This window comes from Doryrhamphus excisus, chromosome 7 (assembly GCF_030265055.1).
Source record: "Doryrhamphus excisus isolate RoL2022-K1 chromosome 7, RoL_Dexc_1.0, whole genome shotgun sequence".
NCBI lineage: Eukaryota > Metazoa > Chordata > Actinopteri > Syngnathiformes > Syngnathidae > Doryrhamphus > Doryrhamphus excisus.
The window spans coordinates 21985594-22010031 of record NC_080472.1 but is presented as its reverse complement, the minus strand read 5'-3'; the positions used below and the strand labels follow the sequence as shown (position 1 = coordinate 22010031).

At 48.2% G+C, this 24438-nt stretch overlaps 5 protein-coding genes across 11 annotated transcripts; 3 read left to right on the top strand and 2 right to left on the bottom strand.

The window, feature by feature from the left end:
• The first annotated feature begins 7 nt into the window (after positions 1-7).
• Positions 8-5924, top strand: si:ch73-352p4.8 (cystine/glutamate transporter). The gene is made up of 12 exons (XM_058078456.1): positions 8-333; positions 2795-2921; positions 2996-3111; positions 3185-3310; positions 3370-3469; positions 3543-3587; positions 3655-3778; positions 3852-3955; positions 4021-4117; positions 5287-5436; positions 5504-5681; positions 5769-5924. The coding sequence occupies exons 1-12, from the start codon at positions 111-113 to the stop codon at positions 5831-5833; spliced, it is 1455 nt and encodes a 484-aa protein (XP_057934439.1). The 5' UTR covers positions 8-110; the 3' UTR covers positions 5834-5924.
• Position 5925: 1 nt separating this feature from the next.
• Positions 5926-10480, bottom strand: foxm1 (forkhead box M1). 7 transcript variants are annotated; one of them, XM_058078451.1, is made up of 9 exons: positions 10319-10480; positions 9875-9894; positions 9125-9548; positions 8924-9051; positions 8686-8841; positions 8480-8608; positions 7311-7370; positions 7015-7245; positions 5926-6951 (listed from the first exon to the last, which is right to left on the bottom strand). In XM_058078451.1, the coding sequence occupies exons 3-9, from the start codon at positions 9519-9521 to the stop codon at positions 6277-6279; spliced, it is 1776 nt and encodes a 591-aa protein (XP_057934434.1). In that variant the 5' UTR covers positions 9522-9548; positions 9875-9894; positions 10319-10480; the 3' UTR covers positions 5926-6276. The 7 variants fall into 7 exon arrangements, with proteins under 7 accessions (XP_057934434.1, XP_057934437.1, XP_057934435.1 ...); XM_058078454.1 differs by lacking the exon at positions 10319-10480 and adding an exon at positions 10061-10158; XM_058078452.1 differs by lacking the exon at positions 10319-10480 and adding an exon at positions 10061-10137 and having other exon boundaries at positions 9125-9542; positions 9869-9894.
• On the top strand, positions 10388-11869 carry rhno1 (RAD9-HUS1-RAD1 interacting nuclear orphan 1). Its single transcript, XM_058078458.1, has 3 exons — positions 10388-10681; positions 10830-11021; positions 11112-11869. The coding sequence occupies exons 2-3, from the start codon at positions 10851-10853 to the stop codon at positions 11649-11651; spliced, it is 711 nt and encodes a 236-aa protein (XP_057934441.1). The 5' UTR covers positions 10388-10681; positions 10830-10850; the 3' UTR covers positions 11652-11869.
• Positions 11870-12057: 188 nt separating this feature from the next.
• On the top strand, positions 12058-20934 carry tulp3 (TUB like protein 3). The gene is made up of 11 exons (XM_058078317.1): positions 12058-12163; positions 14800-14844; positions 18062-18110; positions 18252-18414; positions 18481-18708; positions 18777-19093; positions 19166-19278; positions 19511-19628; positions 19699-19797; positions 19873-20047; positions 20132-20934. The coding sequence occupies exons 1-11, from the start codon at positions 12144-12146 to the stop codon at positions 20263-20265; spliced, it is 1461 nt and encodes a 486-aa protein (XP_057934300.1). The 5' UTR covers positions 12058-12143; the 3' UTR covers positions 20266-20934.
• On the bottom strand, positions 20729-24287 carry LOC131132568 (protein mono-ADP-ribosyltransferase TIPARP-like). The gene is made up of 6 exons (XM_058078316.1): positions 22939-24287; positions 22359-22850; positions 22127-22292; positions 21869-22056; positions 21529-21798; positions 20729-21321 (listed from the first exon to the last, which is right to left on the bottom strand). The coding sequence occupies exons 1-6, from the start codon at positions 22974-22976 to the stop codon at positions 20844-20846; spliced, it is 1632 nt and encodes a 543-aa protein (XP_057934299.1). The 5' UTR covers positions 22977-24287; the 3' UTR covers positions 20729-20843.
• Positions 24288-24438: the final 151 nt, after the last annotated feature.

Here is a 24438-nt window from a genome sequence, read left to right as displayed (position 1 = left end):
AGTTTCATGCACACATTCCCAGGCGAGGCTGCAAGATCCGAGGAGGAGGTTGCATACTCGACTGGAGAAGGGGGCCATTCGGGGGGCGTGCACCTACGACCGGGACCAGGATGGAAGGCAGCCAGGCGAAGGAGGATGGCGAGCCGCGAGCAAGGGACGGGGAGGCGGTGCACCTGCGCAGGGAGATCGGCCTGCTGCCCGCCGTGTGCTTCATCATCGGCACGGTGGTGGGCAGCGGCATCTTCATCGCCCCCAAGGGGGTGCTGATGAACAGCGGCAGCGTGGGGCTCTCGCTGCTGGTGTGGACGCTGTGTGGCGTGCTCTCCTTGTTCGGTGAGATGCTTTCCAACAACTTTCCACTCTCCCCGTTTGCTTTCTAAAAAGTAGATGGCAACCCGTTTAGGCGGCAAACTTCGGTAGAGTAGTTGGGCCTGAATTCATGGCTCCCTCACCAGTTTACACAAAGCGTTGCGTCACTTCCTGTTCGTGTCGTGTTTGCAGTGGCAGCCTGTTTAGGCAGCAGCCATGATGGGACTGGATCCTCTGATGGTTGTTGACAAGCACTTCATTTACGCAAACGGTTTCAGAAAGACCACAATGAGAACTTGTCCATCTCTGTTTACATTCTGTAAATTTCAGTGGCAACCCGTTTAGGCAGCAAACTGGTAGGGTTTGGACCTTAGCGCCTTCTTCTGGTTGCTGCATGATTTCACAATCTATGGGGGACTCTATTTCAAAACAAAACATGGGTCACTTCCTAACATGCTTTGGTTTGGATGGCAGCCCGTTTAGGCAGCAAACTGGTAAGGTTTGGAACTTAGCGCCTTCTTCTGGTTGCTGCATGATTTCACAATCTATGGAGCCTCTATTTAAAAACAAAACATGGGTAACTTCCTAACATGCTTTGGTTTGGATGGCAGCCCGTTTAGGCAGCAAACTGGTAGGGTTTGGACCTTGGCGCCGCCTTCTGGTTGCTGCATGATTTCACAATCATGGGGGACTCTATTTAAAAACAAAACATGGGTCACTTCCTGACATGCTTTGGTTTGGATGGCAGCCCGTTTAGGCAGCAAACTGGTAGGGTTTGGACCTTAGCGTCTTCTTCTGGTTGCTGCATGATTTCACAATATATGGGGGCCTCTATTTAAAAACAAAACATGGGTCACTTCCTAACATGTTTGGTTTGGATGGCAGCCCGTTTAGGCAGCAAACTGGTAGGGTTTGGACCTTAGCGCCTTCTTCTGGTTGCTGCATGATTTCACAATCATGGGGGGCCTCTATTTAAAAACAAAACATGGGTCACTTCCTGACATACTTTGGTTTGGATGGCAGCCCGTTTAGGCAGCAAACTGGTAGGGTTTGGACCTTAGCGTCTTCTGCTGGTTGCTGCATGATTTCATAATCATGGGGGACTCTATTTAAAAACAAAACATGGGTCACTTCCTGACATGCTTTGGTTTGGATGGCAGCCCGTTTAGGCAGCAAACTGGTAGGGTTTGGACCTTAGCGCCTTCTGCTGGTTGCTGCATGATTTCATAATCATGGGGGACTCTATTTAAAAACAAAACATGGGTCACTTCCTGACATGCTTTGGTTTGGATGGCAGCCCGTTTAGGCAGCAAACTGGTTGGGTTTGGACCTTAGCGTCGCCTTCTGGTTGCTGCACGATTTCACAATCATGGGGGACTCTATTTACAAACAAAACATGGGTCACTTCCTAACATGCTTTGGTTTGGATGGCAGCCCGTTTAGGCAGCAAACTGGTAGGGTTTGGACCTTAGCGCCTTCTGCTGGTTGCTGCATGATTTCATAATCATGGGGGACTCTATTTAAAAACAAAACATGGGTCACTTCCTGACATGCTTTGGTTTGGATGGCAGCCCGTTTAGGCAGCAAACTGGTAGGGTTTGGACCTTAGCGCCTTCTTCTGGTTGCTGCATGATTTCACAACCAGGGAGGCCTCTATTTAAAAACAAAACATGGGTCACTTCCTAACATGCTTTGGTTTGGATGGCAGCCCGTTTAGGCAGCAAACTGGTAGGGTTTGGACCTTAGCGCCGCCTTCTGGTTGCTGCATGATTTCACAATCATGGGGGACTCTATTTAAAAACAAAACATGGGTCACTTCCTAGCATGCTTTGGTTTGGATGGCAGCCCGTTTAGGCAGCAAACTGGTAGGGTTTGGACCTTAGCGCCGCCTTCTGGTTGCTGCATGATTTCACAATCATGGGGGACTCTATTTAAAAACAAAACATGGGTCACTTCCTAACATACTTTGGTTTGGATGGCAGCCCGTTCAGGCAGCAAACTGGTAGGGTTTGGAACTTAGCGCCTTCTTCAGGTTGCTGAATGATTTCACAATCACGGGGGGCCTCCATTTAAAAACAAAACATGGGTCACTTCCTGACATGCTTTGGTTTGGATGGCAGCCCGTTTAGGCAGCAAACCGGTAGGGTTTGGACCTTAGCGTCTTCTTCTTGTTGCTGCATGATTTCACAATTATGGGGGCCTCTATTTAAAAACCAAACATGGGTCACTTCCTAGCATGCTTTGGTTTGGATGGCAGCCCGTTTAGGCAGCAAACTGGTAGGGTTTGGACCTTGGCGCCTTCTGGTTGCTGCACGATTTCACAATCATGGGGGACTCTATTTAAAAACAAAACATGGGTCACTTCCTGACATGCTTTGGTTTGGATGGCAGCCCGTTTAGGCAGCAAACTGGTAGGACTGAATCTTGTGCTGGTCTTAACCGTGCCAAAGATGCTCAAGTGTGGCTGGTGCTTGTGTCCCATCAGGGGCGCTGTGCTACGCTGAGCTGGGTACCACTTTCACCAAATCTGGGGGCCACTACACGTACCTGCTGGAGACCCTGGGGCCTCTCCCGGCCTTCTTACGCCTGTGGGTGGAGTTCCTGTTCATCAGGTGCGTCTTTTCATTTGCTGGATTGCGAGTCACAGGAAGAAAGTGGCAGACCGTCTGTCCATGTCCATGTCCAGGCCGGCTGTGGCGTCCTACGTGTCGCTGGCGTTTGGCCGCTACGTGGTGGAACCCTTCTTTGCCCCCTGCGAGGCGCCCATGGCGCTGATCAGAGTGGTCAGCCTCCTCGGAGTAAGTGAGTAACCCCCTTCCCTCATGAAATGATGCTTCGAAGTCCCCCCCCCATGTACATTTGTGTTGCCGTGCAGCCTTTGTGGTGGCCATCAACTGCTGGAGTGTCACCATGGCGTCTCGCACCCAAGTCACCTTGACTTTCATTAAGACCTTCGCCCTGGTTCTCATTATAGTGCCCGGCGTCATGGCGCTGACCAAAGGTGGGCTGCAAATGTCCAACTTCCCCGGCGTCCATCATTAAACGTGTTCTTGTGCGCAGGGAAAACGGAGAACTTCCAGAACGGCTTCGAGGTGGAAGCCCTCAGGCTGGACCGGCTTCCTTTGGCCTTTTACAACGGCCTGTACGCCTACGGTGGATGGTGAGCAGCACCTGAACACACCACCACCACCACCACACCAAAGGACAGAAATCAACCCCCTCCTTTTCTTCAGGTTTTATCTCAACTTCATCACCGAGGAAGTCATCAACCCAAACAGGTACCGATGCGTTGCGTCGTCTGGCTTGAACGCTTGACAACCCTGCTGTCCTCCGCTGCGGCCCCAGGACCATCCCGCTGGCCATCATGTGCTCCATGGTGACGGTGACCGTGCTCTACGTGCTGGTCAACGTGTCCTACTACACCATGATGACTCCGGCCGAGCTCCTGGTGTCGGACGCCGTTGCTGTGGTCGGTGGACACATTGGTCATTTGATTAGGAACGCCAAAAACGTCAACGTGTGCAATGCGGTGTCCTCCGCAGACGTTTGCCAACCGTGCGCTCCAGGGCGTGTCGTCCATCATCCCACTCCTGGTGGCACTGTCCTGCCTGGGAGCCCTCAACGGGGGCTTCTTTTCCTCCCCCAGGTCAGCTGCTGCTGTTAAATGTGGAGAACAGCAATGATGGAGGGTCTGACCTGTGTGCGTTGCAGGATGCTGTTTGTGGGGGCCAGAGAGGGCCACTGGCCGCCCATCTTCTCCATGATCCACATCCGCAGACACACGCCACTGCCTGCCGTCTTGCTCCTGGTGAGAACACTTCGTACTCCTCGTAACGTACCTCGTACTTCGGTACGAGGTACATTATTTATATAAAAAAAAAACAAAAAAAACAACAACAACAAAAAAAACTATTATGGAAAGCAGGAAGTGAACAAATGTAACAGTTACTGATTGTAAAAGTACCAGATGGAGGTGTAGGATTTAATAAGCTTTGCTTCTTCCTACTCCTTTTCACTGATTATGTGATGCACTCAATTGTAATCTGATGCATGTTCAAATGAAATTAAACCATTACCATTACTTAAACTATATTAGGAAAGCAGGAAGTGAACAAATGTAACAGTTACTGATTGTAAAAGTACATCACTATAGTAGTATACCCCTATTTTGACAGTTACTATGGTACCCATTATGTCATTGTATGGTCATATCCCCTCGTATTTTAGTATGTGACCCCAAAAAAAAACAACGTAAATTATATTAGGAAAGCAGGAAGTGAACAAATGTAACAGTTACTGATTGTAAAAGTACATCACTATAGTAGTATATCACTATTTTGACTATGGTTACTATGGTACCCATTATGTCATTGTATGGTCATATCCCCTCGTATTTTGGTATGTGACCAAAAAAACAACGTAAATTATATTAGGAAAGCAGGAAGTGAACAAATGTAACAGTTAGTGATTGTAAAAGTACCAGATGGAGGGGTAGGATTTGATAAGCTTTGCTTCTTCCTACTCCTTTTTGGACATGTGGAAGTGGGAACTGATTATGGGATGCACTCAATTGTAATCTGATGCATGTTAGTCCAACAATTGTAATAGTGTAGTCATATGAAAACTGCAATATATAGAGAGTAAATGTATGTTTTGATAGCAGTTGGAATGCTAATATAACATGTAGCTTTAGCTTTGTAAAACGCAGGTAAATGTATGCTGTTATCAAGTGAAAAGCAAACATTATCGGCCACTTGATGGCAGTGCTGGCTTACCAATTGGCGTGTAATACGATCAACACAATGGCCACAGTGACAGAATGGTATGAATGGCGTCCATCACCGGTCTGCCGTCCCGCCAGTTGAGAGCCAGCATCGTTGGTCCTTTGCTACAGACTCAAGGTCGTGGACTCCTGAGAGTGGAGGAATTAAAAAAAAAAAAAAAAACAAAAACAAAAGTGCGACCGTGTGTCTGCAGTACCCCTTGGTGGCGCTGATGTTGATCAACGGAGAGATCCAGCACCTCCTCAGCTTTGCCTCCTTCGCTCGCTGGTTTTTCATCGCCTTGGCGACGCTCGGGATGCTCATCCACCGATACCGCTTCCCCCTGCAAGCCCGACCTTTCCAGGTGAGCCAATGACAGCGCCCCGCCCCCGTGGTTGTCGCCCGGCGCTCACCCGCCATGCCGTTTCCAGGTGCCTCTGTTCATCGCCGTCACCTTCACCGTGGTCTGCTTCTTCATTGTGGGCTTGTCTCTGTACTCGGACCCTTGGAACACGGGGCGCAGCTTCGCCCTGACGCTGACCGGGGTCCCCGTGTACTACGTGGCGGTCCATCGCCGCCGCTTGCCACCCAGGTGCAGATGGATGTTCAGTGAGTGGCGTAGTACTTTTGAGCTACAGGTTCCTGAAAGGTCAGCCAGTTAGTAAAGACAGTAACATATCTCCTCCTCATCCGCAGATTACTGCAGCAAGCAGCTTCAGATCCTTCTGGAAGTGGCTCAGCAGGAGGTGAAGACCTACTGAGGGCACCAAAGAAGTTAGCATTCTCTGCACAATTCTGTGTGAACGTTGCAGTGTCTCTAAAGGTGAAAAATAAAGTGCCTCGTGGAAGGAACACGACATCATATACTCCACGTAGCGTTTCAGAGGCACACACGTCCACACATTTATTCTAGAAGAAACAGTGGCAGGATTATTTTGTGCTCGCGAGGATTGCACCAATACAATCTTCTTGCTAATGTGTAGATACTGCAGGATGTAGTCGTGACTTTGTGTCCGTTTTCTTTGAAAAGATCTCATTTCTAAACAACCCGAACCGCATTGTAACCTTCCATCCAGGAGGCATCTCGCTGGCTTTCTCCGAGGCAAAATTAAATAACAGAAAGTGCAAGTCAATATATAAAAGACACATATTAGCTTCTCTAAAGTGTCAGGTCTTCCCCGACAATAAAAGAACGTGAACGGAGCTACTTGAGCTGAGGGATGATCTCCGACAGGCTGACGTCGGCCAGCGCCAGGTCCTCGTCCTCCAGGGTGAAGCTGAAGTCCACCAGGATCTTACTCAGGCTGTCGTTCATGGTGTCCAGGATCAGAGCCTCGGTCAGCGAGTGGTTGGAGGGCGAGGCGGCGGGGGAGCAAAAGACGGGCCAGTCCTTGAGGGGGGTGCCGCTCAGACTGAAGGTGGTGTAGTCGTGCAGGGGCGTGGATGCGGGGCCGCTCGGCGTGCGGATGGGGCTGAAGTCGAGAACGCTGCGGCCTTCCTTCCCAGAGGGGGTGACCTTCCAGGGCTCGGGCAGGACGCCCGAGCGGGGTTTGCTGGGCGTGGATGAGGTGAGGCGGCTGCTGCTGGTTTTTACGGGGGTCCGGTCGGAGAAGAGCCGGTCGGGACTGCCATGCGAGTCCAGGAAGGTGGGCGAGGTGGCGATGCCAGAGTCGAAGCCCGAGCGTTCCGAGTACACGAGCACGGGCTCGTCGTGCAGAGAGTGGACCAGACGCTGCTTGCGTCGGGACCCCTTTGCTTGTCTCTTTGCCGGAGCTCTGGGACTCTTGCGTTTGGCGGGAACGTCCGGTGCCTTCGCTTTCACCTCCGCTGCCGACACGCTGCTCGATGGAGCGTGGCAATGTTTGCTTTGCGCCACCTGCTGGTCACATCAGTCATCCCGTCATTGACTTCAAGTCTCCTGCAGAGAAAGATCTATTCTCACCTGAGGAGCTTTTCTTGGCCTCTTGGCTGCAGGTGAGCTATGAGAGGGGGGCGTGTGGGCTGCCAGGGAGGAGGTGCTGACAGGGAGCTGCATGGGAACCAGGCAGGAAGGCGCTCGTGGGGGAAGAGGCTTCGTCCGCCTCTCTGTATGGTGTACGGGTCCCCCGTCTGTGTGACTTAACTTACCCAAGCTGCTCTGGTCTTCCCTGGCATCAGCAACTGTTGGCATTTGCTGAAACAAAACACAACACTAAAAACACTCCACTCCACTAAAAGCAACTTGAACACCAACCCTACCTGGTAACAAAACGGAAGCATGGGCGCGGCATAAGGGGCGGGCACCGGATCACAGCCGGGCTGCGGGAGGAACAACATGGAGGTCGGCGGAAAGCAAATTCACAAAATAGAGAAATTATTCAACACTGGTGGTTCTCATAAACGTCAATTTAGGAACATTACCGCAGCAAACATGCTTTTTTTTGGAAATTTATACTTTTTTTGTTGTTAAAGAAGTGTTTTAATTGTGTAATAAATATTATTAAAACTTTTTTTTCAATCAATACCAAGAGATATTAAATAAAAATCTATAAGCTATTTAAAAATAATGTTGGCAGTATATTAAAAATACATGTGCTGATAGAGATACATGAATCCCTCATTTATTGGAAGGAAAAGCAGCACATACAATATAGAAATTAAAGCCCTCTATAGATGAAATAACAGCCCTAGAGTCACCCTTGCACTCCTATCACCCAATATAGTGAGTAAACACTACAAGACTATCTTGGTAGCATTCTCCCAGTACTTCCTGTGGTGGCTATTGTCTCATCAATGTACAGTAACATTACTGACACTGAATACTGAATACTACATATCATCATAACATCTGTGAATGCGTCATCTTAATGTCTTATATTTGTATTTTACTTTTACATTTATTTCCATTCTCATGCATGAAAATGCTTCATGAAGGCAAAAAAAAAGGCATCGAACTTGCTTACATAAGCACATGACGCGAATAATGACCGCAAACAATCATTTGCTAATGAATATATTTTGACGAGCGGAGTAGCGAGGGATCACTGTAATACAGTTGTATAGTAAATTATAATACAAAAATATTAATATTAATATATAGTAGTTACTCATATTAATATATAGTATATATAATATTAATATATAATATTAATATTTATAATTATTTTAATATTCTAACATATTAATATTTTTTAATATTAATAAAATAATAATTAATATATAATATATATATAATATTAATATATAATAATAATTATTATAATTTTATTAATATTCTAACATTTTGCATGCATTTTTTTACTTCATGAATGAATATTCTAAAAACATTTTTAGACATTTTTAAATCATAAAATACTTATCTGTAGATAAAGGAATATCCTACAATGTAGTCTACAATTCTCTAAATTCTAAAAAAAAAACTACTGTACCTTGTAGACCTGATCCAGGGTCAGACCTCGGTTGGCTTCGGGCCGAATGGTCCAAAAGGAAACGCTGCGATACGGGGACGGCTTGCGTAGAAACATGTTGTGAAGGGAAAGGTTATGACGCACGGAATTCTGGAAGGAGCAACACAAAAAAAAAAAGGCCATCCAGTGTTTAGGTCGACAAGGCTGGGTGATAGACGCTCCCACACCTTCCATCCGTTCTTGGTCTCGTCTCTGAAGAAGGGGAAATGATCCTGGAGCCACTTGTAGATCTCTTTCAGCGTCATGTGTCCGTCCTTGTGGCTGTTTATGGCAAACTGGATCATGGTCATGTAGGAAAAGGGCGGCTTCTCACATTCGGGCACCTGAGGGGCGGCATCGTCATTCAAAGACGGTGGAAAGACAGGAAATGGACACGGTGGTGCACCCTGAGATCCCAAAGCAGACCTGAAGAGCTGTTTGTTTTTCTTTGCTGGCATCAGGAGCATCATGTCCTGCTTGAAAGGCACCACTGCTTTCCTGCTGCTGCATGCACACAGCGCTGTCAAAAGCGACGTCGTTCTCTTCATTTTTATCTGCAACACAACAGGAAGCATCGTAAACACAACATGCTTGAGCCTTCAAGAAATGAAGCCATCAGGTTCCTACATTGCTTTATTCCAGTGAAGCCGCTGGGTCCGCTCTGTTGCTGTCCAACCGGGATCCCCGTAAAGACGTCTTCTGTCTTAGCCTGGTAAAGAGAACTGCTGTCCAGGCTGCCACTCTCCCCGAGAAGAATGAACTTGTTGCGGCCCTGGGCACCACACTCTTTGCCCTTCACAGTGAGAGCCTCGATGACGCTCTGCAGGTCGGCCGTTTTGGGTATGACCACCACTTGCGTGTTGGGCAGGGAAGGATGATCCAGGATGCGGATGCCGTCAGGAAAGGACCTACTAGATGGGGGTGACGTAGCAGACTCTTTGGGGCTTCTTGGTGGTGGGTCATGTTGCTGAAAGGGTAGCTTTCTTCTTTTGAGGATCAGGGGTCGCCTCGGGCTTCGCCTCATGGTCAGTGAGATGGATGCTGGCAGATAGATGGATAGATGGATAGATAGGATAGATAGGATAGATAGATAGATAGATAGATAGATAGATAGACTTCCTTTATTGTCATTGCACAAAAACACAGTAGTGAAATTGCCAACGAAATGTTGTTGCCTGGCTCCCATATAACAGACACAAAAGAAGATAAGTAATAATAAATAATAACAATAATAATAATGTGGAGAATAAATAGACACCAAATATGAACAACATAATGTAAAGTGCAGCGTGAACAGTAAATTGCCCAAATAATTTAAATAATTAAAATAAATAATAATAATGTAAGTAAGATAGAGGGGCTTATTTGGCATAGATATTCGGACAAGACAAATACAGCTGTCAACACAAAATACATTCCATTACAGTTGATTATTGGCCTTTTTCAACAGAAATGAAGCCAACAAATTAGGCCGCTCTATTAATTATCGCGCTTTGTTTTTACATTTAAACAGAATATCAGTCTTATATCTGCAGCCATTAAAACTAAAGCCATAACACTTACCCACACGCTAGCCAGCTAAGCAAATGCTAATCGTTCAAGTTATTTCAAAGTGCGTTTGTTGTACCGACAGTGTTATTGTGGCACTCAGCACACACATTTAACGTTTCGTTTAAAAAAAAACAACTCCTTAATCGTTTTTAGTGTTTAGCGTTTAAAAGTAGCTAGCTAATCGCTAACCGGAGCTAGCTAACGAGAAGGCAAGCTACAGCCCTGCTATCGGCGCATTACAAGCTAACTGAAGCCAAACATTCATATTACTGTGATTGCTGTGTCTCCTGGCTGGATTCCCTCTTGTTGTGCGGTCAGCGGAATCATATTATGTGTTAAATAAATCAAATCAACACATGACAGAAAGTCGCTGTTGTCAAAGAAACGTATTTTGAATTTTGGCGCTGTAGGTGTAGCGCTGCTGCTTTTGATCATGTGACTGGAATGAACCAATGGTGGCAGGCTAAGCTGAAGCGCAGGCCAATCAGCAGCGAGAATGACGTAACCAGGAAGTACATTGTTTGAAAACTAGCGGAGAATCAAAGAATGCAGCACAACGACAACAAAGACTCGCTAAATGCATATTTTATGTACGCGATACGCGCAATGTTACAAAAGAAGACCATCGGTACGGTGAGTTGACGTTGCGAATGCTGATCAAGCGTGATTTCCCACTGAAGCGTGTCGTCAGTGCAGAACATGTGTACAGGAATTGAACAGAAAAGTGTATTATTGAGCTGAGCTGCCGCCAACGACACGACATTCATATATATATACACAGGTCTTCTGACATGGGCTTTTAATGCCACGTAAAAACTCCAAGACAGCGAAACCTCCGTTGCTGTTCGTGGAGCGGCCTGTACTCGGCGTTAGACTCCAGTCTGGTCCTGAGGTGCGTGCCGCCATCCATCCTAAGGAACATTTCACACAAGAGGCACAAGAACGCAACAGCAGCAAGCATCTTTACTCTTGGGTAATGTTCTTGCATGTATGCATGCATCCATACAATTAACTTGCATCTCTGCAGCTTATTGTTTACATTGTGTGTGTTTTATTCTTCAAGGTAAGCCCGCAGTTTGACACTTCAGTAGCAGCAAAACCAAGCAGGAGGAAGAGGAAGTGCCACTCAGTCACCAGCATTCTCGACACTTGCAGCCAGCTCTCCAGGAAGAGCAGCGTGTGCAAGTTCCTGCCATTGGCGTTCCAGTCTGGGCCACAAGGGCAGCACAATGCTAAGCAGGCCAACGCGGCGGTCTCTGGAGGACATCAGGAGACGCCAAAGAGAGTCGTGAGAAGAAGGAAAAACGTGAAGGATGCTTCAGCCGTTGGAGCTTCCATCAGCAGCAGCAGCATCTGCACACCACCTGATGTGGATACTCCTAAAGTAACACGGGAAGACGGTAGTTCTTCTGCCCACTGGATACTAGCTCAGCCCTGCACACCACCACACCATCAAATGCCTGATGTTCTGGTGCCAGACACGCCGGAGCGGCACTACGGTTTGAAGGTGACATGGAGGAGGAGAACTAATCTGATGTTGATGCTCAAGGAGAGAGGTCTTCTGTCGGAATGTGACATGCTGATTGGCGCACAAATGACCTGATGACATATGTATGAAATTATTGTTTTGGCACAAAATGGAGGATTTGTGGAAAAGCCGAAGGAGAAGAAGAATAAGTAAAACGAACATGAGAGAACCAGGACATACATGTTGAGTATTTTCCCCAGGTTTATTATGTAAAATATGTGGGGAAAAAATGTTGAGTTTTGTACACAAATAATGCATTGCAGCACGATAAAACAGCATAAATGACAATATAACAATCTGAAAACCTTTGATTTGTCTCACAGCGTCAAAACGTTGTCTTTGTGACTTATAAACGCCTCAAAAATCCATAACTGCACGACAAAATGCACACGCGCAGCAGGCCCGCCCCTCTGCACGTCATCCACCAATCACACGCAGCTTGGCTGGGCCGCCCACCAATGACAGTACGCCTTGTTGGGGCGTGCGGTAACCAAGGACGGCGTTGCTGTGTTCTGCTCGGCGAAGAAAAGTCGGCAGGGGGATCTTCCCTAGCAACCGCGGATAAACATGAGTTATTACAGCATCAGGTGAGAATAAACCACCTTGTTCCTGATTACAGCTATTAACTATCCGTTCTGAATGTGTGTCGTTATGAGCACAAGGCTAATCGCCATGGTTACTGCGTCACTTTTTACTCCAAAAAACTCTACTCGTCGACGGGTGGGGGGTAGCTGCTACGGTGTCAAGCTAGCTAACAACTTTAGTGGACAACTTTTATAAACGCCAAAAACAAACTTTTAACGGGAAAACTTAAATCGGGAATTAAAATGTAGTGTCGTCGAACGCACTTAAAGTACCGTATGAAGAGTTTTTTCATGTTTTATCAACTTATTTGAGTTCTTCCAGTGTTTTATTTAATTGACTTCCGGTGTTTTCATGTTAAGTCGCGAATCGCAATGGAGGAAATGATGCACGTTTCAACTCGCCGTCATTCCGGTGCAACTTTTGTCATCAAACAAAGTGTATGCCATGCATGCCCATTGACATTAATGGTGTGTTTTGGCTATTCGGGGGTAGTTTCGGCTGTACTGTAATGAACGGCCTGCCATAAACGTGGAGAAGATGTCGTCTCGGCTTTTTCCTACATTTTTCGGAGACGTTGAATGTTCCTAATGTGATCATGTGATAAACATGTCCCTAACAAAAACCATTCCATACCACACCATGCATTCAAAACACAAGGGGGAGGACCCAAATTCAATAAAAATGCCAGTAATTGTTAAATAAATAGATGAAACAAACTGCAACATACAAAATATGTTCAATTGAAAACAATGGAAAAAGACACTTAAGTAGGGAAGCTGGTGTGCTGATTCCCAGGCACGGGAATGGCTACCCTATCAGGTGAAATGTGCTAGCATGGTCTTAACCTTGTACTGTTCATGCACATTATTGATTATTGAACGTGACTATGATACCGGTGTGTGTGATGCACATGAGTGGCTCCCAAGTATGTCTATAATTACCACATCACCTCGCCCTTTTCCGTCATTTGTTTTGGATCAACCCGAGCAATTACTCCCACCGGTGAGCTCCATCCGCTCCCTTGCTCCTCATCAGTCCACATCCATGTCATTTGAAGGCCAATCCCAGAGGACAAACACACACTAACAGACTCAGGTTGTCGCTCTGTGGCGTGAAGGAAAGAAAATAGAGGATGGAGATGTTCTGGTCTCCTAGCAACGAGGCTTTTAGTGGAAGAATCTGACAAGCGAGTGTTTTTTTGGAATAGTTCGTGCTCGAGGCAATCCCCATCCCAGTAACCCCCCCTCCCCGCCATGGATAAGTTGCAGTCAAAGTAGTCAGGAAGTCCGAGAACTTTTTCATTTCTTCCGTGTTGTGTGAAGTCATGGCAACGATTCCCACCCATGGGAGGGTGGGACCGTCTTAGCTGTGGTTCGCCGGCCCCCGCTCGCATAACAAGCGGCAGCATCTCTCGGGCGGGGAGCAAACTTTGAAACGAGGATGGAGTCGATGAAGAGCGACGCCTCGCAGCCCGTCTACAGCCGCTGGTCGTACAGGTAGTGCATCATTGATAGCGGGTTAAAGATGCGGGAAAGGAGTCATTTGGGTCATCAGTAGCACGTAGCAGATGTTCTTCATGCTTGCAGATGAAGCGTGGGATTTTAGGATAAATGTTGCGTCATACCGGGCCCGCAAAGGGACTGAACAGCGAGAGCTAGCTAGGTCGTTCATTGCTGGCGCCATCAACTACCATCTTTGCCAACTTACTGTTGGCTTTCAAAAATGCAACAATGTAGAACATAATTCCTAACAATATTGAACATATTTCAGCAACATGTTAAATGATGGTGGGGGCCCTTTAAGTTCCACTTAAAGCTCCACTCCACTGTGTTGTTCCCCCACGGAGAATGTCCGATGTACTTTTTTTGCCGGCAGCAGAGGTTTTCAACAGAATTGATCCAGAATGCATCAGATGCCTCGTGAAATACGGCAGTGTCTCCCCCCCCCCCCCCCCCCCCCCCCAACACACTCCTTTTACAGTGGAAACTTGGCTAGCGTCCACCCCAGTTAGTGTGCTTCGGTTAACATGGAAAATGTATACATCTCCCGTCTATGATGTCATCAAAACATGCTAGGTTAATTAGCCACTCCAAATTGTCCATAGGTATGAATGTGAGTGGGAATGGTTGTTTGTCTATATGTGTCCTGGGATTGGCTGGCCACCAGTTCGGGGTGGACCCCGCCTCTTGCCTGAATACAGCTGGGATAGGCTCCAGCACTCCTGCGACCCTCGTGAGGATAAGCAGTAGAAAGTGATGAATGAATGAATGATGATCCTGACCGAGGTTCCACTATATTGATACTTTTGGACCCCCACAACAAATTAACATATTATGATGGGACTACTGGGACCTTTTCTGTTCTTGTTCCAGACTCAAATGTAACATTCAGTCAGCACCCCTTGTGTCTCTTATAATCTGGACAATGTGACCTTTGACTCCAGAGTGCGAAGGCCTCCGATTACAATTGCTTGTTTGTAAATGAACCGGGGCGGCATCGCCATGGTTACGTCCGTCCGTGTCGTCTCACCTAAGCCTTATGAAACCTTGATGAGCCACGCCTGCCGTCGTGTGTTGTCTCTCTTAACTCTTCTCTTCTCCTCCCTGGGCTCCCAAATTGCCGTCCCCCCCAAACGAAGACCCTCCAGCTCCGCCAGCTTCTCGTCCGGGTCGACAGCGGCAAGGTAAACCATGGCCTTCCATCGAATTGTTCCTCCTTTGTCCTTAGGAGACGTGTTGTGTATGTTGTCTGAATGTGGACAGTAAAGCGTAGTATAGGAGTATAGTATAGGGCAGGGGTCAGCAACCTGCGGCTCCAGAGCCGCATGTGGCTCTTCGGCTTTTTTGTTGTGGCTCCCTTTGCTATTCTCAAATATTTTTTTAGGGGGAAATGCACATCTTGAAAAAATCCAACTTTTTGTGAGACCATGAATGCATCCTGGCTCAGTTCTGGTGATTGAATGAGCGGACAGGATGCTATTCTGTTCTCTTTCACACAGGTAAACATGAAGGAACATTTTTTTGACATTTCTAAAAAATAAATTTGAGATAAAAAATGGGAACTTTGCGGCAATGTAATTTTACAGTAATTTACACATACATTTATGTAAGTTTATCTCCAGTACTAGCAAGAGTACTTAATCATCTCGTCTTTTTTTATATGAACTACTTTGACACCCCAAAATTTTCCCCCCAAATTTTTATAATCGGCTCAGAATGTGAGCTCATCACAGCCGTTAGCTAGCTAGCTAAAAGAAACCAAGATGATAACCATGCTAACTCAACAAGTTGGCATCCGTTACATATGCATTTCTATTTGTTGTTGTTGTTGTTTTAAACCTGGGTTTAGCGGCGCTAATGGGCAAGGGGGTAAAATGGCTCTTTTCATAATAAAGGTTGCCGACCCCTGGTATAGGGTATCATGGCGGAACAGTCCATCCAAGACGTCCATGTGCATTACCTTTGACACGCACTTGCATGCCTTGTTATTGTCTTTGACCAGGTTAGCTTCATGCTGTAGTCAAACTCTACTCATGTATAATTAGCTGAATGCTAAATCCGGTGCACCAATTGATTCTATAGAAATATCCTCATGTAAAGACCACTGTGCACAGTATCGCCCCCTGTGGGCCAAGGTAAAGAAGGCAGGCCCTCTTCTTTCAATGTAATGTCTTTCATTGTTTTATGTACGGACTAGAGATGTGCCATTCATAAACGTGTCGTTCAAACCTCACTTTTTTTTTTACTGACTCACAGGTACTCGTCTCTGTTGACTCGTTCACTTACTCACCCCTGCGACTGTGACCTATTTTAGAAAAGGAAACCCAGTAGCATGTCCTTCCTTGTGAAGCGGTTACTCTACCTACATTTTGTTAATGCATGAGCCTTGTGGAGAAGCCCCCCCCCCCTTCCTAAAGTCAACTCTGCTTTCTACTTCCTGCCCCAAATGCATCACAAATGCTTGACAAAGACTCCAGTTTAGTCCTCTACAAAGACTTGAGTGTCACTGACTCACGGGTGCTCGATGAAGACTCGCGTGTCACTGACTCACGGGTGCTCGATGAAGACTCATGTGTCACTGACTCACGGGTGCTTGTTGAAGACTCATGTGTCACTGACTCACAGGTGCTTGTTGAAGACTCGCGTGTCACTGACTCACGGGTGCTCGATCAAGACTCTTCTGTCACTGACTCACGGGTGCTCGATGAAGACTCGCGTGTCACTGACTCACGGGTGCTCGATCAATCTTCGCGTTTCACTGACTCACGGGTGCTCGTTGAAGACTCGTGTGTCACTGACTCATGGGTGCTCGATGAAGACTTGTGTGTCACTGACTCATGGGTGCTTGATCAAGACTCACGTGTCACTGACTCATGGGTGCTCGTTGAAGACTCATGTGTCACTGACTCACGGGTGCTCGCTGAAGACTCGCATGTCACTAACTCACGGTGCTCGATGAAGACTCGCGTGTCACTGACTCACGGGTGCTCGATGAAGACTCGCGTGTCACTGACTCACGGGTGCTCGTTGAAGACTCGTGTGTCACTGACTCACAGGTGCTCGTTGAAGACTCATGTGTCACTGACTCACGGGTGCTCGATCAAGACTCTTGTTTCACTGACTCACGGGTGCTTGATCAAGACTCGCGTTTCACTGACTCACGGGTGCTCGCTGAAGACTCATGTGTCACTGACTCACGGGTGCTCATTGAAGACTCGCGTGTCACTGACTCACGGGTGCTCGTTGAAGACTCATGTGTCACTGACTCACGGGTGCTCGTTGAAGACTCATGTGTCACTGACTCACGGGTGCTCGTTGAAGACTCATGTGTCACTGACTCACGGGTGCTCGATGAAGACTCGCGTGTCACTGACTCACGGGTGCTCATTGAAGGCTCGCGTGTCACTGACTCACGGGTGTTTGATGAAGACTCGTGTGTCACTGACTCACGGGTGCTCGTTGAAGACTCATGTGTCACTGACTCACGGGTGCTCGTTGAAGACTCATGTGTCACTGACTCACGGGTGCTCGTTGAAGACTCATGTGTCACTGACTCACGGGTGCTCGTTGAAGACTCATGTGTCACTGACTCACGGGTGCTCGATGAAGACTCGCGTGTCACTGACTCACGGGTGCTCGTTGAAGACTCTTGTGTCACTTTTGTGTCACTGACTCACGGGTGCTCGATCAAGACTCTTGTTTCACTGACTCACGGGTGCTTGATGAAGACTCGTGTGTCACTGACTCACGGGTGCTCGTTGAAGACTCATGTGTCACTGACTCACGGGTGCTCGCTGAAGACTCGCGTGTCACTGACTCACGGGTGCTTGATGAAGACTCATGTGTCACTGACTCACGGGTGCTCACTGAAGACTCGTGTGTCACTGACTCACGGGTGCTCGATCAAGACTCGTGTGTCACTGACTCACGGGTGCTCGATCAAGACTCTTGTTTCACTGACTCACGGGTGCTTGATCAAGACTCTTGTTTCACTGACTCACGGGTGCTTGATCAAGACTCGCGTGTCACTGATTCACGGGTGCTCGTTGAAGATTCATGTGTGACTGACTCACGGGTGCTCGTTGAAGATTCATGTGTGACTGACTCACGGGTGCTCGTTGAAGACTCATGTGTCACTGACTCACGGGTGCTCGTTGAAGACTCATGTGTCACTGACTCACGGTGCTCGATGAAGACTCGCGTGTCACTGATTCACAGGTGCTCATTGAAGGCTCGCGTGTCACTGACTCGCGGGTGCTCGATGAAGACTCGTGTGTCACTGACTCACGGGTGCTCGATGAGTGAGTCGTAAGAACCGGAGTCAGTAAAAGGAATAGGGTGTTGAGTTCAGCGTTCCGGTATAGACAGATGATGTTGGGAATGTCTCTTCTCTCCCTGCAGTGGATTTGAGGATCACAGCAGCATCATGCAGCAGAAGCTGGAAAAACAGGTTGGGAGCTTAAAGAGAACTCTTCCCAAGGTTCTACCGGGCTGTCTGAGCACAGCAAGTAGTTGGGTGCCAATGTTTGCTCCACAGTGGAGAATAGGAAGCCGACCCGCAATGTGTGACAAATGACCTTTGATGCCTCAGAGGTCGCTGCTGGAGCAGAAGCAGCGGAGGAAGCGGCAGGAACCCCACATGGTCCAGCCCAATACCGAGGCCCGGCCGCGGCGTTCCCGCACACGGTGCAGCGAGGAACAGGCCCCGCTGATGGAGTCCCATCTCAGCAACGCCGGCGACATTGTCATGGACGGTAAGACCAGGACGGTGGGCACCTGCCATCGGATTTCTTAACTGTCCCCTCTCTCCTCTGCGGAAGGCATCGACGGACCGGCGGTCTTTCTGGGATCCAAAACTCCCAATAAGGGAGTGAGAATCCAAGTCACATCAGTGAAGCAGGCCCAGGTGAAGTCTCAGTCCCCTCTCAAGACCCAGCCTCCTCCCCCTCCTTCTCCTGCTTCAGCAGCAGAGGAACCGGAGAAGGTCGGAGACACGGAGACGTTGCTGGAGCCCAAGACGGACATCCATGAACTCCTGCGAAAACAAGGTGAGTCTGAGGAACAGCACAGGTGATGTTTTGAGGAGTCCCTTCCTAGACTCCCTGTGCCGGTCTAGGGCTGTCCGGCAGCATGAACTTTGACGAATCCAGCGAAGACGAGGAAGCGCGTCCGCAATCCCCGACGCCCAGCGTGGACGCCACGAGACCCGCGTCTGCCTCCAGCGCCAAGGACCCTTCCCAGGAAGTGGTAGCTGGCGGCTCGCCTTCTTCCCGGAGTTCGTCTCTGGAGGTGTCAAATTTAGAGGAGTTTGTCCTGGTTCCAGCGCCACGCGGCACCACAGTACGATGCCGCATCTCCCGCGACAAGAAGGGCATGGACCGTGGCATGTACCCCACATACTACATGCACATGGAGAGGGAGGACGGCAAGAAGGTGACAGTGGAGCACATAGGTTCACCGTTGTGGATCTTGACTGAACACGTCTCCTTCTCCTTCTGTCCTTAGGTCTTCTTGTTGGCAGGACGGAAAAGGAAGAAGAGTAAGACGTCCAACTACCTCATCTCAGTAGACGCCACCGATCTCTCACGAGAGGGAGAGAGCTTCATCGGCAAGCTGAGGTAGGACTCGAGGAAGATCTGCACCTGTGCTACTTCTTTCTCATGGTCTTTTAAAGAGAGGGATGAAGATGGCAGTTTTTTGGTGGTCTATATGTATGTTTAATCGTCGTGTACTAATGTCCTATGTCATGATGTGGACCACAAAGACCACTTAAATAGTGGTGCCTTCTATAGTCCAGAAATGAGAGTGGTCACCATCATCGTTAAGGTTCTTCTGGGCTCCTCCCACCAGGTCCAACCTCATCGGCACCAAATTCACAGTGTACGACAACGGAACAAACCCTTGCAAAAACTCCGCGGCGTTACTGGAGGGGGTCAGCACTCGGCAGGAGCTCGCCGCCATTTGCTACGTGAGTGACACACGCAGGCCACGCCCTCGGCTGCGTGGCATTGGCTCACTTCTTCTACTCTCCGGAGCAGGAAACCAACGTGCTGGGATTCAAGGGACCCCGCAAGATGACTGTGATCATCCCGGGAATGAGCACCAACTTTGAGCGTGTGCCTGTGAGGCCACACAACGTGAGTCCGACCTGCCCCCATACTTAACCCCCCCTCGCCGTTTTCGTGTATCTTCCATTTGGCTTCATCCTGCAGGAACAGGAGAGCCTCCTGAGTCGCTGGCAGAGCGGTCACTCCCTCAACAACCTGATCGAGCTGCACAACAAGGCCCCCGTTTGGAACGACGACACGCAGTCATTTGTGCTCAACTTCCACGGACGCGTCACTCAGGCGTCCATCAAGAACTTCCAGATCGTCCACAACGACGACGGTAAGTGTCCCTCGCAGACGTCCCGACAGTTTCGGCCGCCGCACGCGTCTTCACGTGTCTCTCCTCCCATTCCGTCCCCACAAGCCGACTACATCGTCATGCAGTTCGGCCGCGTGGCCGAGGACATCTTCACCCTGGACTACAACTACCCCTTGTGCGCCCTTCAGGCCTTCGCCATCGGTCTGTCCAGCTTCGACAGTAAGCTGGCGTGCGAATGAACCATGAACCTGAACCTGAAGCTGCCTTCTCCTCCTCCATCAACTGGCACTCCATCAACGGATGGAGTTACGTTTTCACACTAAAAGCCTAGCTTGCAACCGTATGTCAATTTTGAGTTTGACATGACAGAGAACCCGTGCTCAAAAACGGCGTTTTGCGTTTTTTCACGCCTGACAGTACGACCGGTTGCGACCTAAGCTTAGCTAACGCTCACCCGCCATTCATTTCAGCACTAGCGTCAATACTTAACCTTGTTTTATCGCCACTGCACAGTCCGAGATGCCACACAGGCGCACCTCAAGCACACCATAACATCCTGCGCCCGTTGTTGACTTTGGCTTTAACTCGTGACTTTTGAAGACGTGAATGCTAAGTTGCACGCGGACAGACTGTAAATAAAAGCACGTCTCCAGCTGAAGAACAGTTTTTAGAATGTGCCAGCAGCGTATGAAATATGGCAAAGTCAGGAAAAACCTTTTGTATTTAACACACACATAAAGAGGTCAGTGAACGCCTCATCAAACCCAAGTAATTCTCTCCATCTCTGTTAATAAACCATGCGGGACATCCGAGTCTTTTATTCCGAAGAGGACGCAGCATGGCTGCTTGAGATGTGGACGACGGCGGGCACGTCTTCGTACCTGATGAGGAAGTAGGGGTAGCACTGACTGCTGTCAAAGACGACAAACACGCTGGGCTCGTCCACGTCGTCCACGCAGGTGTCGTAGCGTTGGTTCTGGAATCCCGCGCTGCTCCGCACAGGCGGGCGCAGGTACCCGCACTCGCCCCTGGTCACCTCCCCCACCAGGACTTTAGCCAGGAAGGTGTGGCGACAGCGATCCCGCGGCGACGTCAACGCGTACCTGTGGGACAGTTTAGCCGACATGGCAAAGTAGGAACCGCAGCCGAAGGAGGTCCCGTTGGCGCCGGCAACGCGGGGGTCGAAGTTGTTGCGGCAGATGTCCTCGGCGGCCCTCCCGGTGGTGCCGTGGAAGAGATGGCGCTCCAGAGGTTCCTTGGAGCTGCCGTGCTTCTTCTGCATGTACACTTTGTGCCTGCAGGCACAAAACAATCAGGTCAGTGTTTTCCACAGGACCGCAATCTATCTGTGGTGCAATTGGCTTTGACTCATTGGCAAAAAGTGATTAAAAAAACAGACCACTTGGTTCGGAGGTCCTGCCAAGTGGAAACATTACCACATCTGGTACCAGGACCAACTTGGTACCAGACTGAACTAAGCTGTACTAAAAGTTCAACCTAACCTTTGGTACTTGTCCCAGTGCAGGACATTCTGAACCATGTGGATGCTGATAATGTCCACCTTGGTCTCAGGTAGACTCTCATGGAAGACTTTTTGAGTGGTCTTGAAAGCCCACGAGCAGGCCGGAACCTCCACCAGGCTGTAGTCCTGCCCCGAGGCCAGAGACCACACTGGAGGGTACCAGGAGGTGAAGTCCTCCAGAGGGTCCACGCTAAAGTTGGGCTGAGGGGGATCCAGGAGAGGCTGGGTGTGCTCTGTCAGGACCCCCGTTCTGGGGGAGGGTAAAGCAGGACGTGAGGACGATGAGTTGTGGTAAGAACAGGATCAAAGCGGGTACTAACCTCAGGTAAGGGTGCATGGACTGGGGCGAGCGGAAGACGGGCCGGCATCGGACGTCCCTCTGGAATCTTGTGTTGACGTTGATCTGCGTCATGTTGGTAAAGTCCAACTCGTATTCCTCTCCTCTGATGACGAACCAACACTCTGGCTCCTTCTGGCTCATGTTCCACAGCAGAAATGTGGACAGGTCCTGCAAGACATTGACGGTCAAGAGTTCCCAACTCCGCCCAACTTCATGCCGACCTGAGGAACCCACGGACCTGGCTGTACTCCTCCCATTCCGTGTCCTTCCACCAGTAGATGCGCCACTTGGACGGGAAGTGCGGGTTGACGAACAGATTCTCGGAGTTACTCAGGCGTCTGACGCTGTCGTATTTGAAGGGGTCGTCCATCTCCATGAAGTCGAAGTTCAAGAGGTTCTTGTGCCTGCAGAAGAGGAACCAAATGAGGCAGCACGCAGAGGCCGCCCCCAAACGACTCCCCTCCACTCACCCGTCGTCGAGGATTGCGGTGTCCCGATCCACGTTGCAGTACAAGCGCTCCAACGCCACCTGGGAACGGGGCGGCACGTCCACCCAGCACCGCATCTTGAGGCACCAGAGCTGCCAGTGGTAGGGGAAGTGGGTGTGATGCTTTGGACAAAAGGAGCCCGCGGGGCACTGCCCCAAGAGGAATCTGTCACAGATGTCCACATCAGCCGAGCTCCAGGTGTGAAAAAAAGGAGGTGTTGCCGGGGACCGGGAGGGGGCGGCTGGCGACTGAGACAGCTGGTCACCTGGGGGCGCCGGGCCAGGGGGAGCAGGCTGAGGTGCGTTATTGTGCAAGACGTCAGTGTGGCTGGCCAAGCCTTGTTGGGGGAGGGACGTCCACATCTCCAGGAGCAGAAACGTGGGGCTGGCTTTGGAGGACCGGGACCGGGGTTCTGATTCTGGGACGTTCTTTCTCTTCAGTCCTCTGTGGGGCTCGACAGTCATCTCGGACGCTCTGGAGAAGTTAGCAAACTTAGCAGGTTAGCTTAGCTACGCTTTAAAATGTCGAACGAAGCTACAAGCTCGCCAGTGACGTCACTCACCCAAGTTTGACTGACGTTTGCAACGACGCTGTTAGCATTTAGCACGTGCAGGCTAATTGGGCTAATTGTCAACAAAGTTACCTTGTCAGCTCCCGAAGGTTGACTGTAGCAAAAATGAGGAGGATGAGGAAGATGACATAAAGATGATGAAGATGAAAGGCAACAGAAAGTGGGCGGAGACTTTGCTCTTTAATGCAAAGTCATAAAAATGTCCAAATAGTGGTATGTTCCATGATGGAGTATATTCAAATAGAAGTTATTGTGTAGTGGTATGTTCCATGATGGAGTATATTCAAATAGAAGTTATTGTGTAGTGGTACGTTCCACATTGATGGAGTATATTCAAATAGACGTTATTGTGTAGTGGTATGTTCCATGATGGGGTAAATTCAAATACAAGTTATTGTGTAGTGGTATGTTCCATGATGGAGTATATTCAAATAGAAGTCATTGTGTAGTGGTATGTTCCATGTAGATGGAGGATATAAATTATTGTGTAGTGGTATGTTCCATGATGGAATATATTCAAATAGAAGTTATTGTGTAATGGTATGTTCCACGTTGATAAAGTATATTCAAATAGAAGTTCTTGTGTAGTGGTATGTTCCATGATGGAGTATATTCAAATAGAGGTTATTGTGTAGTGGTACGTTCCACGTTGATGGAGTATATTCAAATAGAAGTTCTTGTGTAGTGGTATGTTCCATGATGGAGTATATTCAAATAGAAGTTATTGTGTAGTGGTATGTTCCATGATTGAGTATATTCAAATAGAAGTCATTGTGTAGTGGTATGATCCACTTTGATGAGTATATTCAAATAGAAGTTATTGTGTAGTGGTATGTTCCATGTTGATGGAGTATATTCAAATAGTTATGGTGTAGTGGTACGTTCCACATTGATGGGAGTATATTCAAATAGAAGTTATTGTGTAGTGGTATGTTCCACGTTGATGGAGTATATTCAATAGAAGTTATTGTGTAGTGGTATGATCCATGATGGAGTATATTCAAGTTATTGTGTAGTGGTATGGTCCACGTTGATGGAGTATATTCAAATAGAAGTTATTGTGTAGTGGTATGATCCACTTTGATGAGTATATTCAAATAGAAGTTATTGTGTAGTGGTATGTTCCATAATGGAGTATATTCAAATAGAAGTTATTGTGTAGTGGTATGATCCACTTTGATGAGTATATTCAAATTGAAGTTATTGTGTAGTGGTATGTTCCATATTCAAATAGAAGTTATTGTGTAGTGGTATGATCCACATTGGAGTATATTCAATAAGTTATTGTGTAGTGGTATGTTCCATGATGGAGTATATTCAAATAGAGGTTATTGTGTAGTGGTATGTTCCATGATGGAGTATATTCAAATAGAAGTTATTGTGTAGTGGTATGATCCATGATGGAGTATATTCAAATAGAAGTTATTGTGTAGTGGTATGTTCCATGTTGATGGAGTATATTCAAATAGACGTTATTGTGTAATGGTACGT